This window comes from Clinocottus analis, unplaced genomic scaffold (genome assembly GCF_023055335.1).
Source record: "Clinocottus analis isolate CAN_PGR_092001 unplaced genomic scaffold, fCliAna1.0.p SCAF_11, whole genome shotgun sequence".
Taxonomy (NCBI): Eukaryota; Metazoa; Chordata; class Actinopteri; order Perciformes; family Cottidae; genus Clinocottus; species Clinocottus analis.
In genome coordinates, this window is record NW_027175832.1 from 19424192 (window position 1) to 19448178 (window position 23987).

General features: G+C 46.4%; 1 protein-coding gene across 4 annotated transcripts; it reads right to left on the reverse strand.

Moving 5' to 3' along the window:
- Nucleotides 1-238: 238 nt before the first annotated feature.
- On the reverse strand, nucleotides 239-23926 carry LOC137781670 (enhancer of polycomb homolog 1-like). Of its 4 annotated transcripts, XM_068570600.1 has the most exons (15): nucleotides 23520-23926; nucleotides 21061-21150; nucleotides 11154-11313; nucleotides 8804-8949; nucleotides 8473-8679; nucleotides 7332-7480; nucleotides 7099-7246; nucleotides 6751-6915; nucleotides 6251-6340; nucleotides 5905-6053; nucleotides 5062-5504; nucleotides 4200-4321; nucleotides 3968-4106; nucleotides 3108-3504; nucleotides 239-1913 (listed from the first exon to the last, which is right to left on the reverse strand). In XM_068570600.1, exons 3-15 carry the CDS (start codon nucleotides 11251-11253, stop codon nucleotides 1838-1840), a joined length of 2331 nt encoding a protein of 776 aa, XP_068426701.1. In that variant the 5' UTR covers nucleotides 11254-11313; nucleotides 21061-21150; nucleotides 23520-23926; the 3' UTR covers nucleotides 239-1837. The 4 variants fall into 4 exon arrangements, with proteins under 4 accessions (XP_068426701.1, XP_068426683.1, XP_068426674.1 ...); XM_068570582.1 differs by lacking the exons at nucleotides 21061-21150; nucleotides 23520-23926 and adding an exon at nucleotides 19271-19768 and having other exon boundaries at nucleotides 239-1910; XM_068570573.1 differs by lacking the exons at nucleotides 21061-21150; nucleotides 23520-23926 and adding an exon at nucleotides 19271-19767.
- Nucleotides 23927-23987: the final 61 nt, after the last annotated feature.

Genomic DNA, 23987 nt, shown 5'->3' on the forward strand with positions numbered 1-23987 from the left:
CACACACACACACACACACACACACGTGAACTTTACCCTCAAAAAGCCGCCAGACTCCTTTGACAAAAACAGTAATTTAAGGGGACAGATGCTGGCGTTACTCTGCAGTATACAAGTATAGTATACGAGTATAGTATACAAGTATACGAGTATAGTACGAGTATATGACTCAGCTGGCTTCACTTTGAGGACACCATGAAAAAAAAGAAAGACAGGAATCAGCGAAACAAACGAGACGTGGCGGTCAAAACACATAATGCCCTGGATTTTTATTTCATTTCATGACAATTCAAGAGGATTCTTAAGTCTTTCGTGTGTGTGTGTGTGTGTGTGTGTGTGTGTGTGTGTGCGCGGCTGTGGGTGTGTGTGTGTGTGTCTGTGTGATGAGTCTACAAAAACAAAAACTCATGAATCAACGGGCCAGAGGAGCGGGCGATGGGCTCGAGGTCCAGACGAAGACAAACTACAAGAAGCCTCGTTCCGTACCGAACTCTTCACGGAAGAGAGATTATTTTACCTTCTTTTCTTGGATTATTCTTCCTTCCCCCTAAACGAAGGAACCGATGTCTCGTGTTAGCGGCCTTTCAGCCGTCTGGAGAGTTTTTAAAAAGTAGAGAAAACCGTTGTTGTTTCTTCTCCATTAATACGCATGTTCTTTTTCTTGTTTATGAAGCTGGAATGATGATACACGTCCGTGACTGAAGCTTTCACTTATACTCCCTTATAGGTTGTTTTACTTTTTTAAAAGATCAAGTAACAAAATAATGAAGTTTTTCGAGAAAGGAAAAAAAACAAACGTGGGAAATACAAAAATATACTTTGAGAAAAAAAAAAATGGAGGCCACAAAAAAGAAATAAAAAAAATAAAAAATAATCAAAAGCAGCATCAATCAATAGAGAATAATCACGTAGTGCTTAGATGAGTCAGAAGCAGCAAAGGCTTCTGGGTAAAAGTCATCATCCCCATTGTTTTGTTACTTGTCTCAGGAATATTAAAGAGCGTCGCGGAAACAGACAAACTGACGCCCACAGACCAACAAATCACACCCTTCCTCCTCCTCCTCCTCTTCCTCCTCCTCCTCTTCCTCCCGCCGTGCGCTCTGAATCTGTTTGAGCGCACGTCTCCAACGCAACAAAAACACAAAAACGCACCGGCCATGTTTACAACATCCAAAATAATTACTCTTTTCTTCTTTTAAGTGGAGCTCAACACTGCGTTCAGACGGGGAACCGCTGAAGGGACAGTGTCTACAAATAAATTTAAAAATTAAAAAAAAGGGTAAAAAAAAAAAGAAAGAAAAATGTAAATTAATAATTTGTAAACACGGCACAATAAATAGTTGCGGCGTTGTTCTGCGGGTCGACGCGTCACTCGCACCAGTTTGTCGATATTCTCTCTTTTTTTAATTTGGAATTATTTTTGTAGTTTTTTTTTCAATATCTCGAGTGCAAAACATCACAAATGAACAATTCTGTATTCAAGTAATGTTATATACAAGAACAAGGGGAGGGAGTGTGTGTGTGCGTGTGTGTTTGTGTGTGTGAGGGGGGTGTATTACAAATATGCAGTACTGTACATATAACTGCCATATTAAGAATTTACAGACGATCTCTTATTAACAGTAACAAATAGGGAAATGTTTTTTCGGGGGAGGGGGGGATTTGTACGAGACGAGCATTGCAATTATGTCCCAAATCGGTCGCCGCCGAGCTCGTTCCGCCACCGCTAACGGACGATGCATAGCACCTTAAAAAAACAAACAAAGAAAACAAAAACAACGACGATGGAGTCACGCCTCATCCTCTTCCTCCTCTTCCTCTGTGACCTCCGGGGCCACTACGTGACCTCCATGGCCACTGTGTTCTCTGACAGACTGTTCAGTGCTGGCTTGTCTTGTTCGTGAGTCTCCCTGCTGGAACAAAACAACAAAAAACTAGTTAGTTCATCCTACTCGATGGCAGCTAGCTCCCCGCTGTAGCCAGGAAGCAGTGGTAGCTAGCTCCCCGCTGTAGCCAGCTTACAGTGATAGCTAGCTCCCCGCTGTAGCCAGCTCACAGTGATAGCTAGCTCCCCGCTGTAGCCAGCTCACAGTGGTAGCTAGCTCCCCGCTGTAGCCAGCTCACAGTGGTAGCTAGCTCACCGCTGTAGCCAGCTCACAGTGGTAGCTAGCTCCCCGCTGTAGCCAGGAAGCAGTGATAGCTAGCTCCCCGCTGTAGCCAGGAAGCAGTGATAGCTAGCTCCCCGCTGTAGCCAGGAAGCAGTGATAGCTAGCTCCCCGCTGTAGCCAGGAAGCAGTGATAGCTAGCTCCCCGCTGTAGCCAGGAAGCAGTGATAGCTAGCTCCCTGCTGTAGCCAGGAAGCAGTGATAGCTAGCTCCCCGCTGTAGCCAGGAAGCAGTGGTAGCTAGCTCCCCGCTGTAGCCAGGAAGCAGTGGTAGCTAGCTCCCCGCTGTAGCCAGGAAGCAGTGGTAGCTAGCTCCCCGCTGTAGCCAGGAAGCAGTGGTAGCTAGCTCCCCGCTGTAGCCAGCTCACAGTGATAGCTAGCTCCCCGCTGTAGCCAGCTCACAGTGGTAGCTAGCTCCCCGCTATAGCCAGCTCACAGTGGTAGCTAGCTCCCCGCTATAGCCAGCTCACAGTGGTAGCTAGCTCCCCGCTATAGCCAGCTCACAGTGGTAGCTAGCTCCCCGCTATAGCCAGCTCACAGTGGTAGCTAGCTCCCCGCTATAGCCAGCTCACAGTGGTGGCTAGCTCCCCGCTGTAGCCAGCTCACAGTGGTAGCTAGCTCCCCGCTGTAGCCAGCTCACAGTGGTAGCTAGCTCCCCGCTGTAGCCAGCTCACAGTGGTAGCTAGCTCCCCGCTGTAGCCAGCTAAAGGTAGCAGGACCAGCCCTCGGCTGGATGCCCAACTCATGCAGCTGGGATGTGGCAGTAGCAGCAACAGCGGGGAGCTAGCAGCATTGCTAGCTAGCTACATCCACAGAAGGGAGGAGTGGCTTGTAACCCGACTTTTACGGTATTTTTTTAAAAACTGCCTCTTAGCCGCAGGACATCTGGTAAAACCAGACAAACAACGAGCTCCAGACGATCGGGGGCATTTGTTTTCCTCACCTGGGCACTATGTCCAGCGGCGAGGCCGAGGTCGTGGTGACCTTGGGCTTCTGACAGTTGGCGGTGGCGGCGGCCGCGTGGGCGAGCTTTAAGGCGGAGGTCGACATGGCGGCGCTCAGCGTCCGCGGGGCGTGGACGCCGCGCTTGCCGGTGGGGACTCCCAGTCGGAGGCTGTTGTTGCTGTTGTTGTTGTTGTTTCCCAGCAGGACCTGAGTGGCGGCGGCGGGGTGGGCGGGGCCGGCGGGGTGGGCGGTGCCGTTGTTGTTACTGGTGGAGCTGGTGGTGGTGGTGGTGCAGGGGTGGAGCGAGGAGGCGGGCGTCGGGGTAGAGGCGGGTGGAGCCAGGGCGGCGGGGGAAGGAGACGCTGTGCTGGAGAGGTGCAAGCCCTTGTAGACACCTGGAGGGAGGTGCGGGTGGGGGAGGGGTGGAGGTTAGAGATGGAGGGCTTCAGTTATCAGCTGTTCTTTAAAGGAAATGCATCCTGTTGCTCATATTGTAAACTTAAAGCACTGAATATGTGGATATAAAAGTGATATTGTGGCTTATTTTGACTGTTTACTGATATTACTTACAGTATATTACGATATAGTAAACTTGCAATTTCCCCACCGCGAGAGTAATACAGGATTACTTTATCTTCAGGGTTCATACACATTCTGACCAATGGATTTCACTGACTTTAAATCAAATGTCCATGACTTTTAACCACATTTCAACGACTTAACACTTTTTTGCATTAAAATTAATCCCAAACTGCTCGACAGATTGTTTACAAATCAATTTACGCCACCGCGCTAAATAAACACTTTATTTGCAAAAGACAAAACGCTCTCGGCTCAGACCGACCAGCGTCTGCGTACCTGAGGGGGAGAGGACGCCGTTGACTCCGCCTCCCAGCGCCAGCTCCTCCTTGGTCTTGAGAGCCAGCAGCTTGTCGGCGCTGACGATGGCCGAGGCGGCGAACTGAGCGCCGGCCTGGTCCAACGTGTTGGGCGGGCCCTGAGGTGGAGGGAAGCAAGAAAACGTTGAACGCCAACGGACGAGGGACAAAAACTGTGGGGAGGAAAGAGAGAAAGAAAGATGGCCGCGGACCTTTGTGCTGTTGGTGCTGGCGGTGCTGTTGGCTTGCTGCTGCAGCTGCATCTGCTCCAGCTGCAGCTTCTGCATGAGGGCCAGCTGCTCCTGATGCTGCTGGTACTGTTCAGCTGTGAAAACTGAGAGAGAGAGACGCAAATTATAGTCACACATCAAACACTTCCTTCAAAACCGAATACGTTAGTAGAGGATGAGTAAATGAAATGAGTAAATGAAAAAGATTCAGATTCTACAGAGTTCCTCGTTAATTATTTTTCTTTTGTTCCCGGCGATCCAAAAATCCACGAGTCAGTGATCAACAACCACATGACGTTAATCAGTGACACGCAGCGCCGCAGTGATGTCATCAACCGCCCTGGGAATCTCCCCCCCTCCCCTCTCTGAAAGTCACAGCTCGTCCTCTGGCCCCGCCTCCATCTGAACCGTCACGTTGCTTTTATTCACTCTGCTCACCGTGTCTCTTTTTAAATCAACAAAAAAAATGACTGAAAGTAGAAGTTTCTCTCAAAATCTCTTCATTAAAAGACGGCGTCCTTCACTTTAAGGCGGCGAGCGACTCTCCCATCGACGCGGCTTCTTTTCAATCCACCAAAACACAAAACGACCTGTAAACCGCTTCAGAAACACCGACCGCCCTCGCGGTAAAAACCCCGTGGGAGCCGCTGGCGTTGAGTTTGTATTCAGCGCCTCTCCGTCCACACAAACCCCCGTTTCTGCATCTCATGAATCTATTCATCGAACCTCAGTTTTTTTTTGTTTTGATTGACAGCTCGTGGACGGGGAGGCGGCGCGCTGTGAATGCAAAGCCACGACTGCACCTCTGAACGACACGGGAGAAAGAGAGAAAACATCATCTTACCGGCAACGGGCGCGGCGGCGGCGACGACCCTCGCCGGCCGCTGAGCGCCGTACGGCTGCCCGCCGGCGGCGGAGGCCGGTCGCTTCAGGCCTCGGCTCAACTTCCTGAATAGCGGGTGGGCGTGGTCCAGCTCGTGCAGTGGTAGTGTCCGTGGTCTAAAGTGCCTCCAGCGGCACGACTTTATATTCAACAGTATCTGACTGAGGTCCGTGGAAGAGGGCGAGGAGGAAAGAGCGGCGCTGCGGGACGAGGAGGAACTTCTGTCCGAGGTATTTGTTTCTGAGGTACTGGAGAACTTGTCGGCGGCCGGCGAGCGTGAAGTAGTTGTGGGAGGAGCGGGAGGAGGAGGAGGAGGAGAGGAGGGAGGAGGAAGGTCCAGCGTTTCTGGATCCAGTCCGTTGAAAACGTTGTCGTAGTCCGTGAACGCCCTGTCCAGCAGCACCCTGCGGGGAGGAGGAGACGCGGCATGAACGAGAGGAAACAATGCGTTGATTCTCGTACCGCAGACATGCGGAACAATCAAGTGTTATACCATCATCGATAGTGGGTCAGTTTATTGTCATTGTGTTGCTTCTGTCTGAGTTGTGTGGGTCCTCGTGTCGCTTCACGCTGCTCAAAGACGTCATATTGAAGGCTGGAGGCGTGTCTATGCACACGACGTTAGCCATGAGACATTAGTGAATACATTCCTGATGGTTTTTACATTGAAGGGAGACTTTTCCTTCACAGGACTGGACCCACATGTCCCAGGAACTTGTGGCCCAAAGAACAAGTTCTCAGATGTCCTGCGAGCGGCGTTATTGAGGTTTTGTGCACGCGACCAAAAGCAGAAGTTGAACCGACCTGCCGCCTCGTCCCTCGCGTCTCCGGGCCATGCCGAGGCAGCGCCGCGGCACGGTGAGCGTGGTGAGACTGTAGCGAAAACGGGCCTCCGCCAAACCGCCGTCCCAGGGCCCGCACCACGGCCAGCTGCCCACGCGGTCCTGACGAGCCTGCAGCAAAACACACCCGCGTCACTCACACACATCACCTCTGACGATAGTTAACACAACTTTCACAACGTTGCGTACGTCCCGTTACAACCAGCGGCTGTGAAGAGCTTTTAAATCCATCTACGACCTCGCAATCATGTAAAATTAAAGCCTCATTATGAGTCTCTTTCTCAAACATGTACAGGACGAGTACTCACAGCGTTGTACTGGCAGCCTGCCTTCCTGCGAAAGGCGTAGGCACCGTCCGGGTCGTTCTCCTCCTCTGCTTCCGATGAGCCCGAGTGCAGCTGTGGGACAACGCAAGAGGTCAAAAGAAAGGTCAGCGAGCGGGGGAGCAGAGTCCATCACACTTTGGTGTGGATTCATCAGGACATAAATAAAAGGTGCAGAGTGTAGCGACCGCATGGAAGCAGCAAGCGGCTAAAGACGCATTGCAAGTCCCTAAAAACGAAGACAGGTGTTTGATTTAACTTGACAAGACAACTGAATCTGAGCGAGTTCAGGTGAGTGTGAGAATATGCAGCCGTGGACGGTTTTATTTCAATTTGCTTGATCCGTTTTAAGCAAAATTGGAGGCGCAGGTTTGAAGGTTTTCATAATATTTGTTCCTGGACGCATCAGGTTACAAACCTAGTAGAGCGTGCAGTAAAGAGCCAGTTCTTTGTCCTCGTACGAGAACTAATACACTACTTTGTACCTGAGAGAAGGGCTCGTCGTCCGAGCTGGGGAAGTCGTACTGGTTGAGGTCCTTGGCGTTGAAGACGGCGGGGCCCGGGTGGTGGGCGGCGCCCGACGAGAGGGGCAACGCCTTCTGCTTCTTCTGGTACGGCCTCTTCTGCCGGGGAACTTCCGCCTTCTCGGGCTGAATAAGTAGAAGAGATGACTCGTGAGACTTAGAAACGCGTATCTAAACACTACGACATTTCAAAATGCATTATTTCCCGAGAGAAACGGCACAATGTACATGAATATAACCATCGTGACCGAGGGTGACGCAGTCTTTCGGGGTCAGGACCCCCCCGACGTGAATACCGAGCCGCCTCACCTTGGACTTGTAGTCCTTGAGGTCCATGTGGTCCTGGTGTCGGTACTGGTTCGTGACCGGGACCAGGGGAATGATCTGCGGCCTCACCAGCGCCCGTTCAGCCAGCACCTCCGCCATGACCTCGCCGCTGTAGTCCGACATGACGTTTCTGGAAAAGAGACGAAAACATTCAACGTCACAGTTTCTCCTCATTTCACTTTAGAGTGTGTGTGTGTCTGTGTGTGTCGGCTCACCGCTTCTCAAAGATCTCCAGCGTGAGGTGCAGCAGCTCTCGCTTGCTCTTCTCCCTCCTCTTGATCATTTCCAGGATGGTGACGGCTCGGCTGAGATCCCGCCGCAGCTTCAGCATCTTCTCGTAGGACGCCTCGTCGTTCTTGCGGTTCTGGAGAGGAAACGGACGTTAGCGACGCTCGACGAGATCAAGCCGCGATGTCTAGACGTAAAATGTATGAATCACTTCATCTAGTGCTTTGAGCCTCACAAAACAGGCACTTATCATACTCTTCATGTTTAAATGCATTACATGTTCATTTATGTGCCTCAGATGTGGAAATCAACATCTGGCAGGTTGTTCGACACATTTGTTTGATCTTAATAACCCGTTTGCTTTCATTCACGGTTAACACCATGGCTGAACTTCTTCAAATGACCACTTGGGGGCGTAAACGTCCTTCAGAAGAGAGTCGAGAGGAAACTACAGCTTCATGTAGTCAGTGTTCAGCAGAGGAGCACCACCAACTTAAGAAAAGACACTGCAGTCTGTGTACAAGTATTTATATTTTTAAGAAGTGCAGAAAGGATGGCCCATATGGACCAAAAACTTTAAACATCTCCTCTAAACTTAAACAAGTACTTCATGACAATTAACTTGTCTTCTTATATTTGGAGCTTCCACATAACCAATAACGACTTCATACGGGGTCGATGTCTACTTCTGGAGAAGGAACCGTGGCGCCTTCACTCCATCGGCAATCTCACTTGAGCAGACAAGAGGAAGATAAATAATCTGCTTTTAATTCAGCGTCAACGCGAGTACAAGCCGTGAGCCGACACAGTAAAGTAATCTGCACGAGGGCTGCGGCGTCAGACGGCACTCCTCCTCCGCCGGGTTCAGCGCCAGACGACAAACAATACAATCGTCTATAACGTCAGAGGTTCGGCATGTGCGGTGTTTACGATGACGCGTCAAAAACAGGATCGAGTGCATTGGACCATGTTGTCGCCGCGAGACAATTTCCTTCAAGGAGGAAGCCCGTCAAACACGAGGAAATATTCTCTGCAACGAGGTTTCCTTCACGCGTCGACTACGCGACGTGGCAGCTACCGAGAGGCTCGAACGACAACGACAAACCCGGAGCGTGACGGACTACCGACCTTCCTGGTTTGCATCTTCTCGGTGCGCCGGCGGAAGGCCACGTAGGGGTCACTGGTGCTGGAGCCGTCCCGCCGCTCCTGCTTGACGTTGTTGATGAGACAGTTGGCCCGGCTGGTTTTCCTCTTGCGGCTCCAGTAGTCGAAGACCTCCTTGATGAGCTCGTCGTCCTCCTTCAGCAGCAGCTTGGCCTCCGGAAGGCTCACCGCCTTAAAAACAGATAGACAGGAGTTACGTTTAATGACTGGTGTGGTTATGGAGGGCTGTTTTTTTTACATTTGTGGAACCAGCATTGCATACATGCACATATTTTATTCGTTTCTGTCTGCCGACCTGCTGCCCACTGCCTTTCTCCAGCCGGTCGATCATCTCCTCGAACTGCAGGAAGCTGATCTCCATCTTCTTCTTCAGCTTGTTGACGAAGGCGTCGTCTTCCGAGTCCAGGTCGTAGTCGGGCTGCTCGGTGTCCAGGCTGAAAGCTGCGGGAAGGAGAGGAAGAGGAGGATGATGAGTCTACGGTCGACGAAACGCTGCAGATTTAATGATCAACGCTAAACTAAAGAAAGGCCGTAAATTGCATATAAAAATAGATGAATGAAGTCACACTGTGTTTAAAGTTCAATGCTACACATTTTGTTTGTGTTCTTGCACCGTTTCACCCGCTTCTGTCATCACCGTATTCAGAGAAGCGTCCGCTGCAACCGCCCTCACGCTTCCATTTAAGTTCTCACGTTGACCATTTTGTTGTTTGGTTCATGCTTTTAATCCAAAGCGACGGCGCGTCGACGGTCACAATTCAGCTTAATTGCTCTGACGACTGAAGCCGCATGCGGCATTACACAACACACACACACACCCCCGACTTCTAGTTTATTACTGGCACCAAAACCGACAAGGAAGTCACGTCCGTGTGCAGCAGACAGTGAATGCCATCATAAAGACTCACAGCTTCACGTTCATGATTTAACAAGAAGGTTCGATCACATAAAGATGTGTCCTTCTCAAACATCAGACGGACAGACGGCTGCTCGGCCACGAGAGCGCCGGTGTCGGTGTCGGTGCATTCTGGGTCTCGCGTGTTTGTGGTGCAGGTGACATAACCGACGCACAAAGAGACACAACACCACCTCCTCTCTGGGAGCAAGACTCCCACCTACACAGCAGTCCACCTCTACAAACCACCATCCAGTATTTTAGTGCTTTACGAACAAGTAGTTTGTTTTTTAAAAACATACCAGAGATCAAAATCCGCCAAACAGACTGTCCCACAAAACCAAAATGTACATTTTTAAATAGCTTAACGTACAAACGGCACAACAGATTACATTTAAAAATGTAATAAAAAGAACCTGAGGGGAAATGACGATGAAGAAACTTCTAGATTGCTGGAAAAAGATGTGAGCGAATGCCACGAAGCGTACCGACGAGGTTTATGTTCAGCGTCATAGACCGTTTAGTTTTACACAATTTAAAGACAAAACTGTAACAACTGCAGCATCTTTGGCAAAAAAACCCATTTGTGTGTTTAAAAAAAACAACTGACGCAGTTCCTCCCTGAGAACGAGAGAATATTCATTATCCTCCGCAGGACTAATGTTCTCACACTTGACTGGAATAAATAATTGCTTTTAAGAGCACAGCCCACCCAGCAACTGTTTGATAATAAAAGGTTCGGGACACAGAGAGGATCATGGGGCATAATTCCTCCTGGCGACTGAAGGCGTTAAGTAACAAACTGTTTATGTAAAAATCAGTTTTGTACATCCAGTCACATCCCAGTAGCTCATCACCGGACAATTCAACTGCGTCTGAGTTGATTAAATGCAATGATTGAAGTCTTCTGGGTTTCGTCCATCAAAAGAAACCAGATTATATAAATCAGACGAGCTGCTGCATTTACAATGAGAGCAAAGCGATGTGCAGACGAGAAGTGTCCCCGTTTAAACTCAAACTTTATTCTTTGCTCAATTCATCAAGCCGTCGCCGCATGAAAACCACAGCACAAATGCAGACGGCTAATTGAGCTAATCGCTACGTCTCAAAGTGACGCTGAACTTCCTCCACGGTTTCTCCGACCAGCCGGACACTCTTGAAACCTTGGAATTAGTCCGCCGGCGATTTGACAGGAACAAAAACATTCATCGTTTCATGATAACGAGTGTCCGGGTGCGGCGCAAATTGCTTTTCTTTGAGAAACCAATCACGACAACTCGCTCGCGACGCCGAACCAAGCGGGCGGTCCGGCCGACTCGATTTCTTCCGGGGGCCAATCTCACAAACTCATTTGCTTTGACAAACACGCGACAACTCTATAAAAAGACTAATAAAACACGAGGCCGACGCCATAAAGCGGACGAATAGCCATCGGAAAAAACATTTAGTACCTCGGGGTTCGTGAGGGGAACGGACTCGCCAGTTTATTGAAATCAAACTACAACGCCAGGAAATAGCCACCGTCCTCTTTCAGTCACCAGCGTTGGAAGCTCTTAACACTCGGCATTTCAGCAGATTAACTTTTGGACAATAAAGCATAATAAGGCCTCGTTGAGAATCCAAATTTGATCAACGAAAGCTCCCAAAGCGTTGCTTCATACATTTAATAAATAATGTATGACAACCCAATGAAACGACCTAAGGTCAAACTCATTTTCTCCGCTTTCAGCGTCGCAGATTCGTCACTCACGCTGTATGTGAATTAGCTGCTTTGGCATCTTGAACTCCCCGGGGTAGAGGGATTCGTAGTAGGTGATGTCGCTCTCTGCCTCGGGGACCGGGATGACCATGTTGTCGCGCTTCTCGCCGTACACCTGCTGCGCCGAGATGGCCCGCTGGAGATGGTGTTCCTGCAGAGACAAAGGGAGGGAGGGGAAGGATTAGACACCTTGAACCTCACGGGCATCCTTTACCTGTAAAGACTTAGAAACCAGCAATGTGGGATTTTCCCCAAATACCGCCACATTAATATAATACCAAAGGTTACAGGACGCTTTTGGTGGTTTGGCCTTCTTCCAGCTACGAACGCAGTTTAGAGCCACGTGGTTTTACACCCACAACCTGCATGCGTTTGATAGTACAGGTTACCACATGTTGTAGCTAACATTGCTCAGGTGGACCGGCTATGTCTCACTCACGCAAACATAATTACTTCAAGACGAAAAAAAAGCTAGCCTCCTCCATAAAGAAAAAGATGCTAGCTGGTGCCTCACAGCTGCTAATTGTGAAACTAAACCTGGAAGCAATGAAATGAGCTCAGAGCCGGTGTGCCCGTGGCATTGTAGCCCACAGACACTCGAATTAAGGATTAGAGCATTTATAGTAAACAGTTGTATCCAAGCACCAAAATGACAGGTAGATCTTCCACGCTAATATGTATTGATCACTGATACGCATCTGCCAAGTCTCCACAGACTACAGCACATCTTGTAACACTCATCTTTCACACTAAAATTTGAGAAAGTGGGGCGCCAAACTGCCTTCATTTTGACCTCAAACGCACACACTCGTCTTGCACGGGGGTCTCAATGACCACATTTTGCCTTGTGAGACAAACAATACCAGCGTCTCCGTCACGGCTGGCAATTAGTGAGCGTGAGGTGATTAACATCATTACGTGGTTTGTGCCCGACTATAAAATGTCTTGCTTGGTCTCTGAGTCACAAACTAAGAACAAAACAAATTGAAATGGGAACAGAAAAGGAGTTTCTTCATATTATGAGTGAATAAGTCCATTGGTTGATATTTTATTGGACTTTTAAACTCAAGCATTGATGATTGGATGTCACCCGTCAGCTAAAAAGACAGCTGTAATTTACTTGACTCATTCCTATATAACAAACATAAAAGGACTTTTTTACTCCGCCATCTTGGAGCTCGTCCATACTTCCAGAGGAACGCACTGAGAGCAAAACAACCTGTATGGCATTTAACTCTGCCCTCAATATCCACAATAAGAGAAACAAAAAGGCTGAAAGCCGTTTCATCCTAAGCAAACGCCAAACCCTTGCAAAAAAAAATAAAAAATGGCTGCAATCCAAGAACATGAACCGATCACAACACGAGCATTACGAGATTATTAAGCCTGCTAAAGCTGCCTGGAATGATTTATGGGAGGCAAATCCAAACATGCCACCGTCACAGAGGACACCGTGTGTGTCAGTTGGCCTCGTGTAACTGCCACGAGCGAGGTTGACGGGTAATGTGCCGCAAGGAAGGCGGGCATGCAGCCAGGCTGGATGACTAACTGGTTTGCCGACGGGCAGCTTGTGTGAACGGTCCCAGTCAATCAGTCAGTCGTAGTAGTATTAGTCGTAGTAGAGCCTTTGGCCCGGAGCTGGGCGCCGAGCCGCTGGCAGGCAGTCTGTCAACAAGGCAGCGTGCCGCCGGCCTCAAGCAGACGCTCTCTGGCGAGGAAGGTGAGCGTTTATAGTTTCATCCCCCCGTGGCTGTCGGAGACACAGGGGAGCAGCGAGAGCGCGTCTGTGCCTCGGGAAGCTAGACGGAGCGAGGGAATGAGTTAAAAAGAAAGCGTGGGACTCGGTCCGCTTGCAACTGACTTTGCCTTCTTCGAAAACAAAAACAACCGCTAACAGTACCCTTTGTAGGATGACATGCCACATAAACAAAGCATCAAGAGCTTCGTTGGGATGCAACTCGTGCAGTCGACGCCGAGGGAAAAAAAAATCTGACTGAACTTGAATCTTAACTTTCATGAGGTTTCGTCAGGTTCACCTCGAGCTGCACTCAAGTCTACGACCCAACACTTAAAGTCATAGCTTCTCCTCGTGCCCCCTTTAAAAAGGCTGTTGGGTGCAACAACATCGCAGCAGCATGGTCCGTTTAATGCGAGCCGTTATCGTTAACACAATCCAAAACATATGCCAAAAGTGAAGGACATACACTTACAGTACACTTGTTATCTGTGCACTTTATTTTATTTTTTAAACTGATTATGTTTCCATTTCACTGTGTTGATTGTTTCGCCAAGACAAGTAACAAACCTGGCAAATAAATGGTTCTGAAAGTATTAATAACTTAAAGAAACATTGTGTGCATGCTCTTATCAGACAAACTTATGGCTTTAATCCATATCTGTTGGCGTTTATCCTTCTAAAACAACATTTTTGCAGAGGTAAAAACAAAAACTCACCAGCAAGGCACACGAATGTATTAGCGAGCGGTCCAGCAGCAATTTAACAGCCCCATAAATTACATTTATATATAACCATAACATCATATTTTAATTTTTTAAAAGCTGTTAGATTCGTTAAATGCAACGCCTTTGAAAGCTTCATTCAAAATGCATTTCTCACTATGTGTAAAGTCATTTTCTATCATGATATAGTACATTTAGTGGAGCGTCCATTGAGAAAACCCACATAAAATACACAGTAATATTTGAGGACCTAAATATCAAGATGCCTTATCGCACTGAAGCCAAAAATCATGTAAATCTAACAAATAATACAAAATATCTGATTAGTTGACATACGAACACACATTGCCCTCGACCCGGACCGTATGCACCGTACAGACGGCTTTCATGCGTCAGTCTGCACCATGACACCTGCAGTTGCACATGTATTACTTAGATTTGTATAGTTATTTAGTCGTCAAGCGTAATCCAACAACAGACCGGCCCTGTGCTCTGATAATAGTCCAATAAATCCATTTAAAAAAGGGTTAATCGTCTTGAGAAGCGTATAAGAAAAAGAGTACGATTGATGAAAAGAAATTTCATTATCACCCCGAAAAAAAACATCCCAGTGTTGCCAACTCAAAAATACCTTCCCAAGTTTAAACTGCAACTTTTACCAATGAAACCGTTGCAACGGATTCGGTTGAATGATTTATCAATATCACATTTTGTTTTACTGTAACATTGTAAGCGGATTTCATAGGTTGGTTTTCCAGCTTAGTTCTTGACGTCGGCTAGATTTTCGTTTCAAACTAAGCTTCCCGTGGTTCCCACACGACAGCCAGAAGAAAGAACTGGAACGGCAACTGGTTTCACTGGGTTACATCAGCCGTTTCTCGGAGAGACATCCAGGCAAACTGAAGCCCGTTTTAAGCCGGTCACAGATCAGCCCCGAGTATAAAAATGGTACAAAGCAAGAGGTTATAATGCTACGCCGTGTTGAAAACCAGCCGGCCCTCGATACGTTCCCAGAGGCCTCTCAAAGCGTATAGTCTCAAATATCCATTCTGTACTGGTGTGGAAGTATCTGCGTCAAACAACTGTATTTATTCAAGTTTCTTGCACAAAAAACAACCATTATGTTACGCAACATAATGCAACCTCTGTTAACATGAGTCGTTGAGCTCACTGCCATTACTCTGAGCAACATGCGTGGGACTGAATTTAAATAAAATACTTTTCCAATGAACTGTCTGAACCCAAAAAACTTGATAGGCTCTTTCTTTCAATTTAAATTGGCAACGTTGCACCATTTAAAATAGCCGGAAGCTGTAATTTTAAACAAACATTGACAGTTTTTTTAACTTTCCAACGGTCCTTAAAAGACATCACGCGTGAGAAACGCTCCTGTCTGGTTAAAGGAAGAAACTCAAAGCTTAAAAATTATAACATGTAATCAAAATCGCTTTGATCCATCCGAAAACTGTTTGCACCAGCGAGATGCTGAACATGCTGAACACAGGAGAGAGGATTTAAAAAAAGGTTTTTCGTGCAATATACATGCAGCCAGGAGAGCCTCAAAATTTGTAATACTTGTAAAAATGTTGGCCGTATAGATTCCACTGTTTTTCATGAACACGCTACATAACTGCGCTCTTTCCAGAAGAGGTGCAGGACTCATTTAAAGAGGTCACAATGCGCTAAACCTCTTTGGGATCAGAGGGTTCATTTAGTTGTTTTCAGAGACTTTTAAAAGTTGTTCCTCTATGGCTTATTTGGGACTTCTCAGTTGCGACAAATAACAAGCTTGATGTCTCTTAGCTCACGGCGAAAACACTTCCACAGCGACGACCTGTTGCGCACTGCGACAACGTTAAAACCATAATGAGGCCCATAAAATCTATTTGAAGTTAATTTGCAACCGCAAAAGAAATAAAAAAAACGAGGCTGATCGGTCAATGAGCTGAAAAGCAGCTGGTTTCGATCAGTGCATCTCTAATATAAAAACAATTATATGTATGAAAAACTATTTAGATTCAAACCCACCATTTGGCTCCTGGCAGAAAGCAATGAGTCATAGTTTCATTATAATAAAATAAAGATGCAAAAGAAGCAGGAAAGCAAACTTCAAGATGTGACCTTCAGTATAACGTCAAGTTGTTTGTGTTCATCTGTAACGCTTTCTGTACCCGTCTGTTTTTATGTTTTTATGCTGTCCCACAGCGCCGCGTTCATCAAAAAGCCGCTTGAACCATGAGTTTGGACCTCCGGGGGGAAAAAGTAGGAATAGTCATAATAATATTCCATACGGCATGTCAGACCAGAGGCAAGCGATTTGTAATCGTACGTTCAAAGCGTCATCTGCTCTGGCAATCTGTTCAGAGAGACGAGCCGGAGAGAAGCTGCCGTGGGCGAGCGCTTCCCTGAGGCTTCTCCATACGAAACGCTTAACACGTTCAAGTGCAGTGTTTACTGTGACCCACACACACACGGGGACACACACACACACACACACACACACACACACACACACACACACACACACACACACACACAGCCCTGTGCGCAAGCACGCTTGCATAACCGTCATGTTCCTTTCCCGCCAAATTACCCCCCCGACGGCAAACGCCTAAACTTCTGCGTCAACTTCCTCGAGCCTCTCCACAATGAAAGGGGAGGGAGGAAGGGGAATAAAACTCATTAAAAAAAAGAAAGAAAAAAAAAAAGTCAAAAAGGCGGCCGCGAGCAAAAACATGCCGGCTGCCAAATCTAATCAAGAAATGCGTTTGTTTACTTTTCCGGGGCCGCTGCGACGTGCCGGAGAATAAACAGACTTAGATTGAGGTGAACGGTCAGAATGCAGAGAGGGTGAGCCGGCACCCTCGCAAACACACACTTTCCCCTCTAGCTCTCACACACAGTCTAGAAATAGCCTTTTTAAAATGACCACATCGATCACTGTCGAGTCTGCTGAAGCAGCCATACCCCCCTCCTCCTCTTCCCCCATCTTCCTCAGTCTCCATCTCAGACAGCTACTGTCCCAGACACTGTAAATGCCACTTAACGTGCCGGTTTTCATGCCCCACGTGGGAGACTAAGCAGCACACACACACACAGCCTGGCTGGCTGTTTAAGTTACAGAGCGTGAATTGAAGAACTTTCCATTACACAATTCTGCTGTCAATCCAAAATATGTTTTTCTATTCCGCCCTATAACCTTGAGCATGGGCCCACTATTGCGTAACAATGAAGGGAAACCAATTACGGAAAAACGCAGGCCATCCCATGGCTTCTATAAATGCTGGGTTGGATTCAAGAAGCTGCCTGGAGGCTGGCGTTTACTTCCCACGCTGGAAAAAAAAAAGCAGCTGACACACACACACACACACACACACACACACACACACACACACACACACACACACAAAAGGGTGACTTTCAGTTTTGCAGCACACAGGCCACAGAGACTTTGGACAGGTGACATGTCCCACATTCCCACCCGGCGAGGTCACACGAGCTGAGAAACTGGTGGCCGGCCAGAATGTGTGTGTCTGTTGTGCGTGCACAAGAACGGCGTCTGGCAGAGAGACAACCCAAACAGATTCCCCCACACCCACCCACATACACCTCCTCCACAGGGCTCCCACCATGGGCTGCAGACACTGACCTCACGTTTACCAAAATGTAAACACAAGACAAAGTGTTCGGGCCAAAAAAAACAAACAAGCCGCACGTGCCAAGGGAGTTTCGGTGATGACGGCTGTCCGGTCAAGCCACACACAAAACACACACACACACACACACACACACACCTACTGTAAGCTGCAAAACAACATCCTGGACTGAGAACGTCCAGGATGGTGTAATCACTAAAAAAGGTAAAAAAAAAAAAAAAAGTGCTGCAAGTAGAATTCAGAGAAGAGTGGCTCTGTGGTTTAAGTTGGAAAGCTCTTTACGAGCAGAGTTGGGGAAGTTCAAGGCCACCGCGGAGGCTGTGGCGTGCCCGGCGGGTCAAGCATACTTCCAGAAATGCCGGACGTGGTAAGTTGTGGATGCCAAACAACAAGAAAACACATGCACTCGCAGTACAAGAACACAACAAGTGCTGGTGGGGTTTGCATCCACCGACATATCCTAGGCTCCACAGGCTGCAGGTCTTGGCCTACCTCTTATGATAATATGACTGTTACATAACAGAGACCTCCAGCAGCCTCCCCCCATTCCTCTCCCTTCTCTCCCGCTGCCCTGATCTCCTCTCGAGCGCCACGTGCCGCTGGTCTGCCAGCCCGCTGCGCCATCTGACACACTGAACCCCTGACACCGATCCAGAGCAGGAGACTGCAACATGCTGAATAATAACAGTATCCACCGCGACGTCTGGAGCGATATCACCCCATCTCTCATTTTTGCATGCCCTTATATTTAAAACATCAGTCAAGACTGCTGGGTCAGCTATAAAATAAAATAAAAACAATACCCTGGGAGAAGTGATATATTGCTTTAGAGGAGGAATACTAAAAAAAAAGGGCAGCTGTCTATATAGAAGTACTAAAGATAACCAGCACACTGCATTACCATGAGCAGGATGCACACTTTGTTTATTTACATGCCTCAAGTGGCACTTTCTCTAGCAAACTAAACTACCACCAATAGAATAAGGCTCAAATCAATTTGAGAAACCTACAAGTGCAAGGAGATTATAAGTGTGATTCAATGTTCTTATCTGGGAAATGTAAAAAATGTCAACACTGGGGAACCCAGAGAGGAAGTTATTGAAGTCACCAGCAGCTGCACAGACAGCCCACCTTGTTCCCCAGGTGGAAACCCACCAGACTAGCATGTCAACATGTGTAAAATATCTCCAGTTGTAGTGTCTGCAGGACTGGGAGATGAAATAACAAGCAGGATATGGTTAAACCTGTGCATTTACAATACAATAATTGCATGACAACGAGTCAATGATCACAGCCTGCATTTAAAAAACAAACCAACACGGAGGGCTGCATCCGATTGGCTGAAACAAATGCTAATAGCTCACAGTGAGAACTTCTGGCGTCTAAATCAGGTCAACACGAGCAAATAAGGTGACACAAAAACACGCACTGCACCCCGGAAGAGATGACAAGAGACCGGGGTTGTTGTCTTTCCTTCTCCCCCTAAATGCATGGCGGCAGCGGTGTGTTGACATGCTCGGTGTGCTAGCAACACAGACGCTAGATATACAATCACACACACACAAAAAATACAAAATCGCTAGCTCCCCCTTGCCCTGGTGCTTCGCAATTACGCCAACAACCAAGGCCCCGTCCCGACGGGCGAGACAAAATGTCGGCATCGCCGAAGTCACATGACTCCTTTGTACTCAGAAAATCCCCTCGCGCACAAATGAACCGGCCGAACCGGGTGATTTTACCCCGAAACGACACACCGCGCGCCCGCCAGACCCAACCGTTCGCCCGCAGTCACACACAGAAGCGGCTCGAGACAGAATTCCGTCGTGTTTCTCCCGAGAGGAGGAAAAAAAAAAAAAGCTGGCGGCCATTTTGTGAAAGCTTGCGCAGGAGAGAGAGCGAGAGAGAGAGAGAAAGATCGTATGAAATTTTAAAATAAATAAAACCAAAAGCACACATTTCCCCCCAAACAGATTAACGGTTAAAAAGGCCTACCGATTCCTCTTCTTTCTCCATCCCCGTAGGCATCTGCGGCACGGCCCGGTTAATGGACGCATACTCGTGTAGGTCGGGTAAATCCTCGCAGCGGAAGACGGGTAGTGGCTTGGAAGCGTCCAGCGCCCGCGCCCGAAACGACAGTTTGCTCATTTTTTTTGTTTTTTTCACAATTCGAGATGCAATATAAATCTCTCGGATCTCCTAATATTCAAAACGGTACCGGGTGGAGCTTTCATGGATGTTTCTGTGCGGTTATCTCTGCTCTAACGTTGTAGCTTTAGAAATTTCAGGGCGTCGCCAAAACGGAGCCGGGGGGAAAGGCCCGGATCTCGATCGCTCTCTCTCGGACTGTTTTTTTCCGACGCTCCGCTCCCTATCGTTGGTTCAGTGCGCCATGGACAACATGGCGGACATTTAAAAACTCTTTTGCTCTGTTTCGCTCGGAGCGGTCCAACCCCCAGTTCGCGGACCGACCATTCCCACACGATCCCGAGCGCTTGCGCGTTGCGGGGGTGGGGGGAAGGGGTCATTTTCATCGCAAAAAACTAAACTCCGCTCCACACATGCACATTTATTATTGAAATGAAACGTTAGGACGACATTTATATTGTGCGGATTGAAAAAATAAATAAAATAAAATAAAAAATAATGGATTAGGAAAAAATCAAATAAAACGGAATAATAAATGTAAAAGTAAAAACAACTAATACAAAATATATATTAAATTACAAAAACGGACGAGTCAATTTATTTATTAAATACATTGATTGACACGTGTATAAAACAAATATATGGATTATGAACAAATTAAAAACTATACTAAACGTAAAAGTAAAAAATGTAATAAAAAAAACCTTAAATTACAAAACAGACATGCAATTTATACAAATCAAATAAATTGATTGACACATGTATAAAACAAATAGATTAACTATTAGAAACTCGATTTAGTCAAATGCTCATTAAATCAATGCCATTAATTAATTAAAAAAACAAAATTGGTGTTGCTTAGTTTAATATTTAATGACGGCGGTCCACATTTGATTATTTATATTATGTTTTTTTAATAATGTTATTCTCAAACCATGAGAAATCAAAGCATACCCGTTTTAAGTATACAGTTTAATAACTGTTATGTTCAACGATGGATTGATATTATTGTTAATTTAAAACTTCCCTCAGGAAATACAGTTCAACCACCCTAAAATTCAACCAGTACAAAAAGTTCCAATGAAAAACAACTAGATTGTAGTAAAATACCACAATGCTCTGACGAGTTCTTTCATGGCGCTTGGTTTCATGCTTTAGTGCAAAACTTGTGCAACACAAATCTCTTATCAGGAGCGCAAGATACAAATTCCACATTATCCACTCACGGGGCAACGCCTAAAATACCACAGGAGTAACTGCCCCTGCTATCCAGACCCGCTGAACCTCATCCATTACTGGTGATCCCATGACAGCCCACTCAACAACAGAAAAAGTTTATTCCAGGTGAACCTCTCGATGGCAACTTGTTCAAACACCTGAACAATGTCGCCCCCTTGTGGTGCAACATGGGAAGCAAAGCTCTGCCTTTTAGGACACCAAACATGTCTGTTTGAATGCACACGTTTTATATTATATCCAAAACATTGAGCGTGTAATGTGTATTGTTCAGTTTGGGTTTCTCCCAGTGGGTTTATAGGACTTGAGAACTACTGTCTCAGCTAAAACATCTAGAGTGGCAATTAATCCAGCACTTCAGGGTCAGAATAACATTTTACAAATCATTAAAGTTAGCTTACCTGGTGACGACATCAGGTCTAGCCGGGGTCCACCCGGGGGAACCGGGGCTCACCTTTCATCATTAAATCCACCGACTGCATCTCGAGGACCTGGGAAGTGCAACAATGACGTTTAGCCACTTAAAAAAAAAAATACAAAGCTTTAAAAAGAAAAATACTTTTTGACAACTAAGTCAGAGGAAAAGATCAACCAAGCAACTCGCCAGTCAGATTACACAAGAAGCCCAACTTCTGATTTTTCAAATTGTTGATTAAAAAGCAGGTTTAGGAGAGGGTGGAGTGGGAGGAGCAAAAGTAGGAAACATTAGTCCACCACCTGATTATAATTGTGCAGCCTGGTCTAACCCTCCAACGACCACACCTGGCTGGACCGTTGGGCAGAGGAAAAGTCGCATTAAGTAGATTTATTCAGCCTTTATTCATTCATCGTCACTTTGAACCTCCACCATTCCTCCTCAATCTTATTGTGGTGCAAGTGTAATGCGAGAGAGAGAGGCCGTATTGTGCCATCGCCGATTAAGAAACAAGTTTTGGATCCTAAAACAAGCAAACAGTTACCCAGAAAAAGGGAGATTAGATGCAGCAAAAGGTCCCAAGTGGGAGTTCAACTGTCTAGTGGGAGCTGTATAGTTCATATATGGATGAAATATCTGGGCAGCTATTGAATGGATTGTCACCAAGATGCTGCTCGTGGTGTTCTCATCATCTCAAGGAAAAAACAGTGGGATTTTGGGATTAGTGCACTTTGTGTGCAAACAAACATTTAGAATACTTCCTTTAAGTTTTGTTCAGCAACATAATCTCCACTCAGGAACACTACTTTGATGGTTTTGGGCCTGTTGACTCTTAAGTCTTCTTGTTATGTTTCTAGTGGGTAAAAACATGATGCGTGTGATGTAAAAGTGACAAACCCAATGTTGCTAGAGGTCACTGTAACGTAATTAAATAGGTTAAATGGGAACAATGTCCCCAAAAGTAACACGTCTTGGTGTCGCTTAGTTATCATCAGGATGGGTTTTCACATTTTGATCATGAAGACGGAAGAGGAACGAAACCCCAGGAGAATAACTAATAAATATTAACCAGCTGTTTTCATTTGGGACAAGACTATTGATTCTTTTGATTCCTCAAAATGTCTTACTGTACTTGATGGTGATGTCAGAATAAAAACATGTCTGCTAAATTCAGTATAATTGGAATCCCGATACGAATAAAGCCACTTTAATGCTGATGGCTGCTTTATGAAAATGTAACGTTTACTTACACTGATATTAAGCTGTACTGTGTATGAACAGGCCTTGAAATGTTGCATTTATAGTAATTAACAGCCAAAAGTACTAAGTTTCAGGTCAGGTCCTAAGTGTCTTATGATTATGCAAAACATAACAAAAAAACTAGATTGACACAGTTCCCACTTTCTCCAATTAATAACCGCGACCTTGACTTCTAAGCTTCTTAAAAGCTGAGTTTAACACGCCGAAGCGCCAATGACCCACGCTTTGCACGAGTCTACAAACGTCTCATGTGGGTGGGGTTTGACCCACAATACCCAGAGAGTTTTTAGACGATCGAGAGAAAAAAAGAAAAGGAAAGGAAACCATTTTTAAATGTAGTTCTCTGGTTTGCAACCTAATGTCGTGACCTCGACACATTCGCAGTTATAATAACAAAACGAATATGTTTGTTGTAGACAACTAATTATGAACTAATCCCCTGAAAGACACAATGAGGCTGGATGCATGTCTTCCAATCTTCCAAACGTAATCTTAAAAAAGATTTCTTAAGGGTATATCGCTTTTTGTCTTCTTTATTTTGGGGTCCATATATATATATATTTGGGTTACTGTAAATAATGCAGATATAAAGATACAAAGGCCAGGGCCAAGCAGTTCCCCGACAGACCACATGCACTGCCTGGCACTGTTCAGCCCACACACCCTTAAGCCTCAAATACACACTGTTAACATGTCCAAACCCCCAAAAGATGATGAACCCTATTGAGGAAATTAAGACTAAAAAACATTGTATTTACATCATGTTTCAAAAAAGGGTCGTTTTCACCTCCGCCTCTCGCTGATGTTTTCCTTTCCCTTCGAAAGGGGGTTTTCCGACAGTCTAGTTCGTCCGTGAACGCAACAACTAGTGAACTAGATTTTTTTTGTAATGTTTTCTCGCATTAAAAAAAGAAAGACACCGTTTGAATCAATCGATCGATGTCACGACCTTCCTCGCGTCGAGAGCCGGGTAAAGTGATGAGGAACTTGAGGGTTGTGAGTCCGAGCTGACAGACGGAGGATTTTGATTGCGTGTATGAAATCATCTGATGCCAGAAAACACTATTCACGATGGGCCTTTTTGTGTGTGTGTGTGTGTGTGTGTGTGTGTGTGTGTGTGTGTGTGTGTGTGTGTGTCACCATCGATTCAAGTTACACAAAACATCACAAGAAAAAAATACTCACCGACTCGATCTCTCGGCACATGTTTTGTGGATAAAAAACAAAGATATATGGGCAACGTTTATCCAAGTTAAAGAAGGGGAGGAAAAAAAACGCAACACGACGCAGCTAGCAAGAGAGAGAGAGAGAGACAGAGAGAGAGAGAGAGAGAGAGAGAGAGAGAGAGAGAGAGAGAGAGAGAGAGAGAGAGAGAGAACTAACGTGAACGTGAGCCACCAGTTCTTCCAGTTGGTTTTTCATAATCAATAAATAAAAATAAACGGTTGGCCGGTGTCCTGGCAGGAGGAGCCGCTGTCCGTCGGTACATCCACGCCAAAAAAAGCGTTTATCGGTCGGTAAGAAAGTCAGTGTTTTCCTGTCGATGCAAAGCAGGCTGAAACTAGAGAGGTGGACACCAAAGTGCTACTGTTGGGGGTTAACAACTTTGCTGTAAAACACGGCCGCTGATTGGACGGCTGGAGCCACCAATCA